The 16,924-nt window shown below is 43.6% G+C and overlaps 1 protein-coding gene across 3 annotated transcripts in view; it reads left to right on the top strand.

The window, feature by feature from the left end:
• LOC137431613 (ATP-dependent 6-phosphofructokinase, platelet type) overlaps positions 1-16,924 on the top strand; it is a 97,401-nt gene that overhangs the window by 43,064 nt on the left and 37,413 nt on the right. For all 3 annotated transcript variants that reach the window (XM_078782065.1, XM_078782066.1, XM_078782064.1), the window contains exons 10-13: positions 831-956; positions 1,082-1,146; positions 10,869-10,938; positions 13,112-13,258. In XM_078782065.1, the coding sequence (XP_078638191.1) occupies positions 831-956; positions 1,082-1,146; positions 10,869-10,938; positions 13,112-13,258 (408 nt within the window). The remainder of the gene's footprint in view (positions 1-830; positions 957-1,081; positions 1,147-10,868; positions 10,939-13,111; positions 13,259-16,924) is intronic.

Raw genomic sequence — 16,924 nt, 5'->3', positions numbered from 1 at the left:
TCATGCATCACATGGTTTCAGAGTTATGACGTTTTTATGCATGCACCTTTAAAACCGAACCCCTCCCTCATTTTTGATCCAATCGAGGGGAAACTTCACAGATCTGTTCAGCATGTCAATCTACTAAAATGTCCTTTTGGAATTTACGATAGGGCACGTGGTTTGGCAGATATCGTTAATTAAACGAAAGTATTCAAAAAAAATGGAGATCTCTTGTTTATTCTCGAGTTCTCCTCAAGCTGCACCGGGCGCCCTCAGCCTCGTCTTGCGAACGTCAAAAGCGCGACACAGCGCGCGCTTTCGGGAATGGCGGAGCCAAGCTGAGCAACATGTATATATACACATCGATCATTGATCGTGAACCGGAAAATATAATAAATTACTGATATTTAGTGACTTGAAAGGTTCTTTATCAACAACTTATTTATGATGTTTCTGCTGACCTGTCTGCAAGGTGTATAAAACGAAATCCCGAGTGTGAATCACAGGTGAGCCCATCCTGAGGTAATTAGCGATTGGGAACGATTCAGAATCTGTGGGTGAATAACCCTTGGTAATTTCCCCAACAGTTTTTCGGACGACAGACTGCCGGTAGGGGACATGTATTGCAGCGCAATACTCAGAATGCTTGTTTATATAGATGTGCACCTTTATGTTTCTGAGTTTACTAGTTTGCTGTTATTCTTATATCATGCACGATGTCAATTTTTATGATCATTCATTTGGAAATACGTTTTTTACATGTTTCTTTTTCATTCTGAAACAACCAATGAATTTTGTTAATTTGTAAATGTGTTTTCTTTTTCCTCACCTCTTTCTGTGATGTGAAGGCGAGCCGCATGGGTGTTGAAGCTGTTCTCGCCCTACTTGATGCCACCCCAGACACCCCTGCCTGTGTTGTCTCGTTATCGGGAAATCAAGCCGTACGCCTGCCCCTGATGGAATGTGTACAAATAGTGAGTCTTTCATTGAAGCTCATTTGTTTATACATTACATGTGCTGTGCCACACTTGCGCTTCTCTTCAAACTGTTTATGTGATATGATGCATGTCATGCCATTTAATGCTCCTGTGCTGCTTAGACCCAACAAGTCCAGAAAGCCATGGATGAACAGTCCTTTTGTGAAGCTGTGAAGCTACGTGGGAGGTGAGATTGTCTTATTGGTTATGAGCCAGCATCATTGTGTCAATTGACCCATTGTCCCATTTCTAAATGGCTTATTTTACACTAAAATCATTATTTCCCTTTTAGAGGGGAGAGGGGGCTGTGTAAGGTGGGCATTTTACAGTTTTGCTGCATTTCACTTCCTAGAAAAGTGGTGACTGTTGCTTAATTTAACTGGGAAAAAAAGTTTTCCGTTTTGCATTCTTGTATATTGCAGAGATTATAGCCTGGTGTTGGCTTAGTGGTTAGGGTGCTGGCTTAGGATCCTTGGATCCTGGGTTCGAATCTCTGCCGATCGCTGAATTAACGCCAGGGGGGTTGACTCAGCCTGTCATCCTTCCGAGGTCGGCAAATTTAGTACCAGTTCACTGGTAATTCCCTGTGTCGCAAGAGGTGACCAACAGGGTTGGTGGCAGGAAGGGCATCCGGCCATAAAACATTGCTTCAAAAGCGACAGGAAGGGCATCCAGCCATAAAGCATTGCTTCAAAAAGGGGACCATGGTGCCCGAAAAAGGCCAACCCCTGCTCTGCCTGGAAAATGGCCTCTAAAGGTGGTTGGTATATTGCAGAGATTGATATGTTGATGCTGTGATAGCGTCACATTATGCTAACAAATAACGCTTACCAAAGTTATACTCCTACATCCATGCTGTGATGGACAGTGAATCCCTAAAAATGAAGAAAGTTAATTTTTTTTTTTTTTTTTTGGCAAACATCTCGTCAAGAAGCAATTGTTTAGCAGGCTACAGTGACGTTTGTTGAGTTTGGCAGGCTACATAAAGCTAGAATAGTTTCATGTGCATGAGATACAAGCAGATGTGAAGGTCAGAAAAAAGAAGCACAAAAATATGAAGTTTTTCAATGGGTATTTGTTGGTGAATCATTTTAAGCTTTGTGAGAAGACTGGGTGATTGTCTTCAGGCAAGTATGTTTCTACAGAAGGGGAACAGGAGAGCAAAGAAGGGCGGACATCCTGGTCCTGGCGAGAGAAGGTATAGGTTAACTGCTTTCAGTTTGCATATATTACTTGGAATCTACTATAGCTGGAAAAGGATAATGGAAATCGTGGAAAAATCTAGATCTTCCAGCAGGGTGTAGGATACAGCCATGTTGCCCACCAGTGTGCATTGGTCGAGCAGCACACTTTGTTTTGGGGGTTCTAGTGGGAGATGCCATTATTTGTTGAAGTCTAGGACCCCACAATGTCAAAAGCCAGGTGAAAATCTTAGAAATCCATCTGTAATGAAGAGACAGACTCCAGAATGCTGGGGAATGAAGGCCTTGTATTTCATAAGTAACTGGGCAGTACCGCCAAAATACAGCACAGTGAAGAATGCCCAATATACATGGCCTTTTGAGGTCAGCCTTGAAGTCGATGAGATTTTGTCGCAGGGTACTTCTGTCAAAGGTTGGTAATATAATCGAACTAAATGGTTTTTAAAACCATATTTTTTGAAAACCAGCATGAGAACTTCAAACCTGGTTTGAACCTCGTGTTCAATTTTTTTGTCAATGTTTTCAGATCAGCAATCAATGAGGCCACGATGTAACCTCAGGTACATGGGCCACTGGGCCAGGGATGAAATGTCACCTGAGATAAAGTCTGCTCCTTCCTCCCTGTTGCAAAACTGGTGTAGGCATACTTAGTGCAAATTTATGGGTTTGCTGTGCTTTTATTTTACTTTGTTGAGGTATGTTGTGTGTGTTTTCATTTTCAGCAAAGTTTAGGGCATTCGGGATGTTATTTAAAGAAGAAAAAGCACAGCCAACAAATAATTTGTTGTAAGTGCTATTCCACCATTTTATTTTATTTTTCTCATAGCCCATTGAAAGACCATCTATCTCATAGAACTCACCTATTTACCTCAATTTTCTACTTATGCAATGTATGCCAGATGAGGGAACCAGAAATCTCTGCTTGTGCCAGGTAAATACTAATTATGTAACTTCTGTCAAGGTGGATTTGCCATTCTGAATTACAATGGCCCCACACCCTCCCTCCCCTTGTTGCTTTCCAGGTAACACATTGTTTAGAATACTGTAGATAACCAGGCAGTCAAACCTGAGGACATTGTTCAACACACCTGTACTTGGTGTTTGATTCGTGGGAAGGATGTTGTGATGTTGATGCACATCAATGTTGTACAAACTTTGGGAAGGAAAAAATATACTTCCAATATTGTAGTTACCCTGCGCTCGCGAAGCGAAAAGCAGGGTTAGGCATTCGAATGCGTACGTGTGGCGAATGTGTCTGCATTTTTTTAAAATCCATTTTCTCTGCAACCGTTGGTCCGATTGATGCAAAATTTTACCGTAGGAGAGCCTCAACCTGTATAAATTTTTTATTCATAATTATGACGTCGCACGTCACTTGGTTCGGACGCCATCTTGGAAAAACGTTACACCTCTATATCTCCGAAACAGCTCAATGGAAAAAATTGAAACATGGCTCATTATCAAGTACTCCCCATGGGGAAAAAGATATGTTAATGATGATGTCATCAGTGCCTTCATTAATACTTTTTTTGTCAGGTGCATTGTGTTTGGTTCTTTGTGCAAATCGCTGAAGTGAGAAAAAAAAAATACCGTGATTCCATATTGAGTTTGCCGTTTTAGTCAATTTCTCACAGGTTCCAGCCTTCACCGATGAGGTGAAACATGAGTGTTCCAAGACCATCTATCTATGTGTCACGCTGAACTTCCTTCTTATTCCTTCCCGAAATTCTTTCTCAACTTGTTTAACAATAAAGAACCCATGATCACCTTACTCTTCCTTAACTTACCATCACCCTCAATCACCAGAGACCATTTTGGCCTGGTTTTGCACTAACTTTGTTATTGACTTGGTCCACGAGTATGCAGAGGTCTAAGTTGAAATTTCCATCACATTTGTTGTGAATTTGATTCCACAAATTGCACTTTTATTATCAAAGAAGTAGTCCTGCCAATTCCTGTTCTCTCCTGAAAGCACATCACCCTCCATATTAAAATGCGAATTATGTTGTTGCAGAAATGCTAGAAATTGTATTTTTAAGTCTGAAAGTTCAGTAAAAATTTTTAATAGCCAATTAATTATTGGCCCATATGACTTACGTTGTTGCGAAGAAAAGATGACTTTGAGTGCAAAACAATTTGCCTTGACACGATATGGGGGTTTTCCCTACGAGTCTCGGCCATACAACAACAACAACAACAACAACAGGCATTTTAAGGCCATTTCCCCTGCTAGAGCGGGGGTTAGCCTTGCGGGCCCCATGACGATCTTCTCCAATTTGCCCTATTTTCTACATCTCCCCTTGTTAACCCCCTTGCCTGCATTTCTTCTTCCACCACCTTTAGCTGAGTCTTTCTCGGTCTTCCCCGTCCTCTACTCCCTTCTACATTCATTTCCATCACTCTTCTCAACCAGTCACTTTCATCCTTCCTCAACACATGACCAAACCATCTCAACCTGTTTCTCTTCACAGCATCCATCACAGGCTCTATTCCCATCATCTTTCGCAATTCATCATTTGTCTTCTTCTCTCTCAACTATACTCCACACATCCACCGAACCATTCGCATTTCCACCCTTTCCAACCTTCGTTGCTGCTCTACGTTCATTACCCATGTCTCGCTCCCATAAATCATAACACTTCTCATACATGCAGCATACACCTTTCCCTTCAGCTTCAACGACACTCCCCTCCTCATCAGCATGCCACTCAGTTCCCGAAACCTCTTCCATGCACATCTCACTCCAGCAACCGTTGCCAAGTCTGATCCACCTTCTCCATTCAACATGTCTCCTAGGTAGCAAAATGTTCTCACACCTTCCAGCTTCACGCTGTCTCCAAGATCCAACTCAACATTTCCTCCATATGCAGCTCCCTTGAACACTTGAATGTAGCTGCCACACTGGTTAATGACCCTCTCAGACCACTACATTTTTGATGAACCCACTCTGCACGCATTGTACATTGAATGGAGTTCACTCCGACACCCTTCCTCCCAACAGCACATGGCCAATTCCCAGTTCTTTCCACCTCACCACATGCTTTACCACTTGCCATCACCTTCGTCTTTCCGATATTCACCTTCAGACCTTTTGTCTCCATACATTCCTTCCACTTGTTCATCTTCTCCTTCAGTCCATCCATACCCTCCGCAATCAACACCAGATCATCCCCTTCGCTCCCACCTCTTGTTCATATGTGTGTTGTACCGTCCACCAAACAGTGATGACTCCATCTACATCTCGCTGTCTGATGATATGGACCAACTTCTATCTACTCATCCCAACTCTCTCTTCCTCATATGTGGTGATTTCAATTGTCACCATGCCAGTTGGCTGGGTGTGGGTACCTCTCTCACCAGCCATGGCTCTTCAGCAAAGGACTTCTGCGACTCACTGGGACTGACACAATCTGTCAATTTCCCGACCCGGATCTCAGTCAACGGAACATCTTCTCTTCTGGACTTGGTTATGACTAACTTCCCTGAAAATGTCTGCTGCTCTTCTTCTGCTCCGATCGGATCATCTGATCATGTCCTTGTTAAAGTGGACATCTCTCTGACCATCCTCAGGGAGCCTGCTCAGCGTCGACGAGTCTGGCATTTCACTCAGGCCAACTGGCACGGTCTTCAAGCAGCCATCAATCATCTGGACTGGTCTCCCATCTCTACCACCTCTGACATCAACTCATCCTGGGAATTCTTCCAAAGTAAATTGCTCTCTCTCATGCACAGATTTATCCCATCTCGTCTTCAGTTGTCATACCCTTCCTCCCGTCCATGGTACACGGAATCTTGTGGTGAGGCTGTTGCCCAGAAACAACTTGCCTTCGTCTCCTGGAAAGCAAATCCAACGGAAGGAAATCTCATTTCCTTTCACAAAGCCCGAAACAAGTGTGTGTCCACCCTCAGGAGAGCCAGGAAACAATATCTCTCCGTTCTCAAGACCGAACTCTCTTATCTGTCTCCCTCTTCCAAATCCTGGTGGCGTCTGGTCAAATCCGTTTCTGGTGTTTGTTCCCCCTCCATCCCCTCCCTTACCTCAAACGGCTACACAGCTGACTCCGCACGTGAAAAAGCTGAATGCCTCAACTCTGTGTTTGCCTCTAAATCTTGTGTCCCAAACCCATCCCTCTCTGTACCCACCATACCCAGTCGTACCCTGCTGCTCCTGGACTCCGTGTCCTTTCCTCCTGACAAGGTGGAAAAGTTTCTGTCAACCCTCGACTCTGATTCTGCAACTGGACCCGACGGCATCAGCCCACGGGTCCTAAAATCCTGCTCTGCTGCTCTATCTCACCCTCTCTCTGTTCTCTTCACCCTCTCTTTTGCTCAAGGTCAACTGCCATCTGCTTGGAAATCAGCCAACATCACCGCTTTGCACAAAAAAGGTGCAAAAACAGATCCTAGCAACGACAGACCAATCAGCCTTCTCCCAATTATCAGCAAAGTCATGGAATCCATCATTGCTTCGGATATGAAATCTTTCCTCTTCTCCAATGGCTTGATCTCTGATCATCAATTTGGTTTCAGACCAGGTCACTCTACTCTGGACATGCTGCTTCTGCTGTCTCAACAATGGATGGAGGTCCTCAATGCCAAACAGGAAATTAGAGCTGTCTCCCTCGACATATCACGTGCCTTCGACACGGTCTGGCACCCCGCTCTGCTCACCAAACTCTCCTCCTTTGGTATCCATGGAAATCTCCACGCATGGCTGGTGGACTTCCTCTCTAGTCGTCGTCAACGTGTGGCCCTGAATGGGTTTCTCTCATCTCCTCTTCCTGTTCAGGCTGGAGTTCCCCAAGGCAGTGTTCTGGGCCCCGTGCTTTTTCTGGTCTTCATCAATGATCTCTCTGACTCTCTCGAAAATCCTCTCTATCTCTTTGCTGATGACTCCACTCTCTGCCGCTCCATTCCTCTTCCCTCAGATCGGCAGTCTGCTGCCTCCTCACTCTCTGAAGACCTGGACAAAATCACAGACTGGTCAAACAAGTGGAACATGTCTTTCAATCCTGACAAATCTCACACTCTTACTATGTCTCTCCGAAAAGATCGACTGGACAACCCTCCCATCTACTTTCTCAACAATCCTCTCCAAGAAGTTCTGTCGCTCAAGATTTTGGGTCTCACTATCTGCCATGATCTTTCTTGGGAAAACCACATTTCCAAGCTGGCCTCCAAAGCCAGTCGCCGACTGGGCATCCTCCGTCATGCGAAGTCCTTCCTCGGCACACCTGAGCTCCTCACCACATACAAGGCTTTCATCCGCAGCTCAATGGAATGCTGTTCTCCCCTATGGGCCGGTGCTCCTGCCTCACACCTAGCTCGGCTTCACGCTGTTGAAACCAAAGCTTTCAGAATTATTGGAATCTCCCGCGATGAAGCTATCTCTGAGGGCCTTTCACTCACTCACCGCAGGCAGGTAGGTGGTCTTTCTGTCTTCTACCGACTCCTCTCCGGCCTTGCACCCCCAGCTCTCTCTGTGCTCTGTCCCCCAAATATTCCTACAGGTCGCACAAGATCTGCCAGCAACCCTCTGATGGTTAAACTGCCGAAATCTCGGCTCTCTGCTCACCTTCACTCTTTCATTCCTCTTTTCTCCCGCCTCTGGAACAAACTCCCTCACTCCCTTCAATCCCACTCCTCCCTCCAGGTCTTTAAAACAGCTGTTCACCACCATCTCTTATCTTCCCCCATCCAAAACCTTGATCTTTTCTACCCCCGCTAATTCACCCCAGATCCACCTTGTTTGAAATTCCAACTTCTTTCCTGGAAGTCCTGGCAGTGTCCATATGTTTTATACCTCTCCCACCGCCCCCTTCCCATGCCCCCCCCCCCCCCCAAAGCCCTCGCCCTCTCTCAGATCTCTCGATGTCTCCATGTCTCTCGCTCCCTGCTCTCAAATGTTGTGTTTGTGTCCTTCCCCCTCTCTCCCCATCTTGTCTACCGCTCCCGATGTTATATGTTTTATGTGTCGGTTTGTCTTTCTGTGTGATTAATGTTCGCTCTTTCACGAGCCTCGATCTTGTATACAAAAAAAAAAAAAAAAAAAAAAAAAAAAATACAGCAACTCCCACGGTAAACCCTCCTTTACGTTCCGAGCCAGCACCTCCATCACAGCTACAAATGGTATTGGACTTAGTACCGACCCCTGATGCACTCCCACCTTCACCTCAAACTCACCACTGTTCCCGTCCTTCGTTCTTACAGCTGTGCGCACTCTCTCGTACATTGCCATCACCATTCTGATCAACCATTCCTCCACTCTTAACTTCCTCAATGCCCATGTCACTACTTCGTGTGGAACCCTATCGAATGCTTTCTCCAGATCAACAAACCCAAGAACAACTTCTTCCTCTTCTCCATGTACTTTACCTGCAACTGCCTTACAATAAAAAGCGCGTCTGTCATTCCTCTTCCCGGCATAAATCCAAACTGCATTTCGTCGATCTTCACTTTCTTCCTTATCCTCCTCTCCAACACCCTTTCCAATATCTTCATTCCATGCTCCAATAACTTTATCACTCGATACTAGCCACAGTCCATAGGGTCACCTTACTCCTTGTATAGAGGGACGAGGGTACTCAGTTCCCAATCCACTGGAATCCGGGCTTCTTTCACCACCAGATTACATATCTCTGTCATTCTCTTCACACCCCAACTTCCCGCTGCCTTCAACATATCTCCCCCAACTCCTGTCGGCCCTCCCACTTTTCTACTCTTCATTGCTTTTATCGCTTCCTCAACTTCCTTCTCAGTTGGCTTCTCTCCCGGTCCTAAAACTGGGTTACTCTCTATGTTGCCGTCCCATTCATTCTCTGCATTCAACAGCATTTCCATATATCTCTTCCATCCTCCTTCAATTCCATGTGGGTCCACAACGATTTGTCCCACTTCATCCTTCAAGCAACTCACCCCCATCACATCGCACCTCTCTTTCGCTATCTGCTTTGCAATCCTGAATACCGCTCTGACCCTCTTCCGAATCCAAGCGTTCTCCAAACATTTTCCTATATGCCTCCTGCGCCTTTGCTACCTCTTTCTTTGCAGCCTTCTTAGCTGCCTTATAACTTTCATGCTCTGCTTTTTCTGCCCCCGTACCCTCCGCCTTCTACCACTCCTTGAACTTCTTCCTCTTCTCGTCAATCCTCTTTCCAACTTCATCATCCCACCGCCATGTTTCCAAGTGCCCCGGTGGTCCTTTTGTCCATCCACATACTGTACCTCACCAACGGCTCCCAACAGACGATCTTTCATTGACTTCCAACCACTTTCAAGCTCAACCACATCATCCTCTGCCAAACTCAGCCTCTCTTTTAATGCCTCCCTCACTGTCACCTCGTTCAACCTCCACACTTTCATTCTCGGTTGGTACATCACCCGCCGAGCTCTCCTCGCACCTTTCATCCTTATGTCGCAGACAACCAAGTGGTGCTGTGAAACAGCCTCCTCCCCCGGGATCACCTTTGTGTCCCGGAGGTTCCCCCTATCTCGCCTACGCACCATCAGGTAGTCAACCGTTGTCGTCGACCCACCTGACGTGTATGTAACAAGCTTATTATCCTCTTTCTGGAACTGAGTATTACAAATCAACAAACCAGCTCCTTCAGCAAACTCCAAAATCCTTTCACCTTCTCCATTCCTCACACCATATCCATAACCCCCATGACCTCCCTCAAAACCGTCCATACTCCTTCCCACATGTCCATTTAGGTCTCCTCCTACCACAACAACTTCCTCCTCTTTCACCTTTTCCATCAGCTTCTCTATTGCCTACCAGAACTTGTCATTCTCTTCATCGCTCCGACCGACCTGCTGAGCATATCCCGAGATGACATTCATCAAGAGCTTTCCAATCATCATTTTCACCATCATCAACCTTTCACTCACTCTGGTCACACTCACCACACTGTCTACAAAGTCCTCAGAACATAGGACACCATCACCATGCACGCCTTCCGGGCACCCTTGCCACACAATCTTGTATTTCTGTCCCTGCCTGCCCTTCACCATTCTCACACCACTTCCCTTCCATCTGGTCTCCTGCACACAACATATGTCCACTCTTCTTCTGACCAATACTTCCACCACTTCTCCTCATCTCCCTGTCATTGTTCCTACATTCCATGTCCCAAACCTCAGAAAGCGATCTCCACGTGGGGCATCAGACGTTTCGTCATCATAAATGGAGTGATTTCCTCCCTTGCTTTGATCGGGTTCCCCACCTTGATTTTTGACGAGAGGGGGTGAGGACCCCCACGGGGTTCTTCGGGCTGTACCCTGCCCATATGTAATTGTCATGGTTCCATTTTTGAGGCAATGTTTTTACAGCCGGATGCCCTTCCTGACGCCAACACTTATAGTCCCCTCTTACAACACGCAGGGATACGGTGTACCTATTCTAAACTGGGGTACACACTGGTAATACATGGTAAAAAAAAAAATTTGGACACATCATCGAGGCTCGTGGAAGAGCTTGTGCACTGAATGCATCAGGACATAACAGACAAAAACAGGATGCAAAACATGCATGTGGGTGGACAAGATGGATACAGAAGGAAACCCCATGGAGGGAAAACTGGAAAATTGGAAGGAGGGGGAATTTGTGTGGAGTATAATAATCATTTCTGTTGTAATATAATCCTTTTTGTTGCATTATATCACAACTGAGTAGAAATTTACCGAGCTGTAACAACTGTGCCTGCAGGAGTTTTGAAAATAATCTGAACACCTATAAGCTTCTCTCTAATAAGAAGTCGAATACCAAGTTTGAAAAGGTATGTCAGTATTGTTATGTTTTGGTCAACAATACCTTTTTCGATGTGTGGGGGTAGAAAGGTTGTAAAAGACTTGCAAACAACGTGTGTGTGTGTGTGTGTGTGTGTGTGTGTGTGTGTGTGTGTGTGTGTGTGTGTGTGTGTGTGTGTGTGTGTGTGTGTGTGTGTGTGTGTGTGTGTGTGTGTGTGTGTCAGTCAATATCCCTAAAGTAAATTTATTATGTGTGTGTCAATGTCCCTAAATTGTAAATTTACAATATGTGTGTGTCAATATGCCTAAAGTAAATGTACTATGTGTGTGTCAATGTCCCTAAATTGTAAATTTACTATGTGTGTGTCAATATCCCTAAATTGTAAATCTTGTGTAAATTTACTATGTGTGTGGTGTGTGTGTGTGTGTGAGTGAATACCCCCCTGGGTGGGACCAACAGGTCACTTACAAAAAAAAATGCAATTATGGGCACATTTTTAAACATTTCAATTAAACTTTGTATATTGGGGGAAGGTTGAATATTTACCCTCGCCAGAGGAGAGGGTATTGCATTTGAGTCCGTTTGTTTGTTACTTGGCCAAAACAAATTTTTTTTTTTTGTGTGTGTGTGTGTGTGTGTGTGTGTGTGTGTGTGTGTGTGTGTGTGTGTGTGTGTGTGTGTGTGTGTGTGTGTGTGTGTGTGTGTGTGTGTGTGTGTGTGTGTGTGTGTGTGTGTGTGTGTTATGGTTTTCTGTCCACTCACTTGTACTTACCTACAGGTCACGATTTTAAACCGATCTTCACGAAACTTTACCAAATGGTAGAGTTCGTGGTCCGACGATATCCTATATATTTTTGGGGTCAAAACGTCAACGTAGGCCAAAGGTCAACCACTTTTTTTCAAATTCTAAAATCCTCAATTTTCATCCAATTGACTTGAAATTTGAATAGGATTTACATATCGGCTTACTGAATTCAACCACCAACTATTTTTGAGATCACCATAGGCCAAAAGAGCAACATCGGCCAAAAGTCAACAACAATTTCAAATTTCTAAAATCCTCAATTTTCATACGATTCACTTGAAATTTGAATGCTATATACACATCAGTTAACTGAATTCAACCAACAACTATTTTTGAGATCTGCATAGGCCAAAATGTCAACGTAGGCCAAAGGTCAACCACTTTTTTTCAAGTTTCTAAAATCCTCAATTTTCATCCGATTGACTTGAGATTTGAATGGGATTTTCATGTCAGCCAATTGAATTCAACCACCAAATATTTTTGAGGTTAAAAGGATGCTCTACTCTACTGAATGCCATTCCACTTTGTTCTGTTTTGCCAAGTGTCGCTCTATGAGTGATTTTTCATCTGTTTGTCTGTCTGTTTGTCCGCACAGAATAAATATGATTTTCTCTGCAACCGTTGGTCCAATTGACAGGAAATTTTCACCATAGGTGCAACTCCACCTGTATAATTTTTTAATGATAATTATGACGTCATAGGTCACGTGGTTCGGCGACCATCCTGGAAAAACTTTGCACCTCCATATCTCCAAAAGCGCGGAATAGAAAAAATTGAGACATGGCTCATTGTAAAGAACTCTCCATGGGGAATAAAATATGTTAATGATGATGTCATAGGTGCCTCCATTATGACGTCATAATTCGACAAGTACAAAACTTCATCCAATCAAGATGAAATTTTTTGAGCATAATCTTGGAATAAATTAGTTTGGAAAAAATAATAATGATGACGTCATCTGTCACGTGGTTCGGCCGCCATATTTGATTTAGCACAAACGCCTTAAAAACCACTGAAAATACATCCTGGTGAGGGTTTGTAATCTCTGATTGCTCTTTTTCTTGTTGTATATTGCATTCAACATTGGGGGAAGCATGAAATAAAATATAAAAAAGGAAGCATGAAATATTTAACAATATTTTTGGATTTGATCACTGGGATGTAGGGAATTAAAGTCATGGGATCGAAACGGAAAATATTTTTTTTAACTCAAAATTTGATATTGGGTCATTCCTGCTGAAAACTTTTTATAACTTTCATCTTTGCTTCTGGTGTGAAGCGTGAGGATTTGTGATGACGCGCCATCGACGTTGCTGTAGTTGTTGTTAAATTTGTTGAGTTTAATTCCTTCACATAATCACCTCACTTCTTGTGTTTTATATCTGCCTTGTTTCAGTCTGGTTTCTCCATTGCTGTATTAAACGTGGGAGCACCTGCGGCTGGCATGAATGCAGCGGTGCGTGCAGCTGTACGTGTTGGCATCTCAGAAGGCCATAGAATGCTTGCTGTCCATGATGGTTTTGAAGGTTTTGCCAATGGACAGGTAATTAACATTGCTTTTGGTATCTTGGATGAGACTGATTTGACTTGAGTACTATTCTTCAGTATAAAAAGACGTGCTGTTGAAGCAGTTACCTGGGCAAGAGGAATATGAGTTTCCTTCCAAAAATCTTCAACACAGGAGAGGCTATTAAGCCCATCAAGTCTGTGCAACAGTTGGTAGCCCATGGTTGTGTATCCATGCTATTTCCTTTTTAAATGCTGAGCGGCAAGCAAGGAAGCAACACGTACCATTTTTCATCTTTGGTATGACTCGACCACGGTCGAGTTCGAACTACCGACCTCCCAGACTTGAGAGAAGACTCTCTAATCATTACACCATAGAGTCTGGTTACAAATATGCTGGATGGGTAACTTTGCCTTACAGTGGAAGCTCAGCACATGATTTTGATAATGGTACTGCTATAAATTGACCTACTACTTTTGACGAGACATTTGGTTGTTGAAGCCTGGTGTTGGCTTAGCAGTTAGGGTGCCAGCTTCGGATCCGAGGATCCTGAGTTCGGATATTGCTCGATCGCTGAATTACCGCCAGGGGGGTTGACTCAGCCTGTCAACCTTCCGAGGTCGGCAAATTGAGTACCAGCTTGCTGGGATGAATGATCCTGGTGTGTACCCTGATTTAGAATAGGTACACCGTATCCCTGCGCATCGTTAGAGGAGAGTAAGGGTTTGCGTCAGGAAGGGCATCTGGCCATAAAAACATTGCCTCAAACAGGGAACCATGATTGCCATGGGGCCCGCAAGGCTATCTCCCGCTCCAGCGGGGAAAATGGCCTTAAAACGATCATTCATTAATTCATTCATTTATTTGAATTCATTCATTTTTTTCTTCAACCGTTGGTCCGATTGGTAGGAAATTTTCATCATAGGTGTAACTCCACCTGTATAATTTTTTAAATAATTATGACGGCATCGGTCACGTGGTTCGGCCACCATATTTATTTTTACACAAAAGCCTTTAAAACCACTGAAATTACACCCCCTTTTCTCTCAAAAAATTGCGCCTCTTTTCTCTCTCCTAAGCCCCACCCACTTTTTACGACACCCTTTTTCCTCCCAAAAAATTGCGCCCCTTTTCTCCCTGCATTTAACTTATTAACTCTCCCCATTTTTCATTATACTCACACAGAGACCCAACGAATATGTGTGTTTCATTTTTAGGTAATAATTTAATTCTCTTAAAAGAACAATCACCATCGAGAATATTGACAAATATTTTATTGGAATTTAACTATCGGTTTAGGTATCGCTGTTGAGCTAATATGAAATGATAAACTTCTCTTAATGATCTCATCTGAAATCCTCCAGAGCCACATACCATTTTTAGATTATAGTAAATTATTTTTCCCTCAATCTCTTGACAATCAGCCTGGTGTTGGCTTAGCGGTTAGGGTGCCGGCTTGGGATGCTAGGATCCTGGATTTGAATCCCGATTGATCGCTGAATTAATGCCAGGGGGGTTGACTCAGCCTGTCATCCGTCCGAGGTCGGCAAATTGAGTACTATTTCACTGGTAATTCCCTGTGTCGCAAGAGGCGACTAACAGGGTTGGCGGCAGGAAGGGCATCCGGCCATAAAACATTGCTTCAAAAAGGGCACCACAGTGCCCAAAAAAGGCCAACCCCCGCCCTGCGGGGAAAAATGGCCTCTAAAGGTGATTCTTCTTCTTCATTCATTCATTCATTTGGATGATGATCTCTAAGCATGATACTGTGATACAGAATTTTGTCTGCATACAACCAGGAAAACAGATTGGTCGTTTTATATTCCTTTCTAAACCGAACTTTGGCTAGATGATTAACTCTACATGAGTATGTGACGTCTGAGACAAATACTCTTGGATAAGCTTTAATACTTTGCTCACAGCCTTTCTTTTTTTATTTTTATCAGGAACCTTTTGACCTCTCCCCCCTCCACCACGTTTTTCCATTTCTCTCCACTCCTTTTCCTTTTCTCAACTATTAGACCTGGGGATTTCTGTGCCGATGAACATGACATTTACATTATGTACCGCTTGTATTATGTCATATCCAGTCTTGTAAAATATAGACTGCCTTTTTATTTCATTTTATTCCAGCCAGTTTTAACAAGTATACTGTTGCTCCCACAGAATATCCCCCAGGAAGTGCTTTTTAGCCGCGTCGCAGACGCTGCTAATAGAGTGCCCTCTGCTGTTGTTGTTGTTCTTCTTGTTCTTCTTCTTCTTGTTACATCTCAACTAGCAGCAAGACTATTGTAGCACGTAGGTCAGATAAATAAATAAACTATTAAAGGCTCTGCAGGCTGCATCATCTTGGAGCTTGTCCTAAATTGATTCAACCAAAACTTTTCTGCTTTGGTAATACAAGGTAATGGTGTATTGCATTACATCAAAGATCCCCAAGGATTTGGACAAAAACAGCTGCATTGTTACAAATGGAGCCCTTCCAAAAATACATTTTGGGAAAAGATTAATGTGAAAAGACTGCATAGTGAGGAAATGATCAGTGTGACACGATATTTTTTGTGGCCTGTTAATCAAGTGTCCTTTCATATATTATTGATTGCTCGTTAGGAAAACTAATGCTATCATGCCATTTTTTTGTGTAGAGATGATGCCGATGGAGGAGATAGAAGAAAAAAAAAATGCAGTGCAAATGGGTATAGGGGAGGCAGGAACACGCCAACAGCAGGGTAGAAGGACAAGATATAAGGAGACCTGGACGAAGAAAGGACACGGGGAAAAATGAGAGCAAGGGAAGGGGGCGGGGGATGCAGGGGGTGAACTAGCTACAGTTATGGCCAAATATATTGGCACCCTTACACTTTCTTCAAATAATGCACCATTTCTTCCAGAAAATTGTTGAAATTAAAAAATATTTTAGTATCCACATATGTATTTCTTTGGTTTGCAGTGGAACAAAACAAAAAAAGCTGAAAAAATTACTAAATCTTAGCTTATTCCACACAGAAATCCTAAAATGGCCCGGACAATATTATTGGCATCTTTTAGAAATTGTCAGAAATAATTAGATTTCAAGCAGGTGATTCTCCTTTACTTTGGAACTGAACTCACCTGTGGTGATTTGCAGGTGCCTGCAATATAAAAATCACTCATTCAACCAGTTTGAATTGAGAAAAGGACTCATTCTGCTGTTTTGTGTCACTGTGTGTACCACAATGAGCATGGAGAAAAGAAAGAAAACCAGAGAATTGTCTTGAGGAGGTCAGACACAAGATTGTAGCCAACGATGGACAATCTCAAGGCGACAAGTACATCTCCAGAGACCTTGATGTTCGTGTCCACTGTACGCAATGTTATCAGGAAGTTTAAGGCCCATGGCACTGTAGCCAACCTCCCTGTACGTGGCCGCAAGAGAAAACTAGATCGAAGCTTGCAGCGAAGGTTTGCTCGAATGGTGGAGAAAGCACCTTGATCAACTGCCAAACAGATTCAAGCTGACCTTCAGACACAATGTACAACAGTTTAAACTCGGACCATTCGTCGCCAACTCAATGAAAGGAGGTTCTTTGGTGGGAGACCAGGAGGACCCCACTGCTAAGAAAGCCTGGCTGGAGTTTGTCAAAACACACCTGAACAAGCCAAAATCCTTCTGGGATAATGTCCTATGGACAGATGAGACCAAATTAGAGCTTTTTGGTAAAG

This window comes from Myxine glutinosa, chromosome 7 (assembly GCF_964187855.1).
Source record: "Myxine glutinosa chromosome 7, kmMyxGlut1.1, whole genome shotgun sequence".
In the NCBI taxonomy this organism is placed as follows: domain Eukaryota; kingdom Metazoa; phylum Chordata; class Myxini; order Myxiniformes; family Myxinidae; genus Myxine; species Myxine glutinosa.
This window is presented reverse-complemented; position numbering and strand designations above follow the sequence as displayed.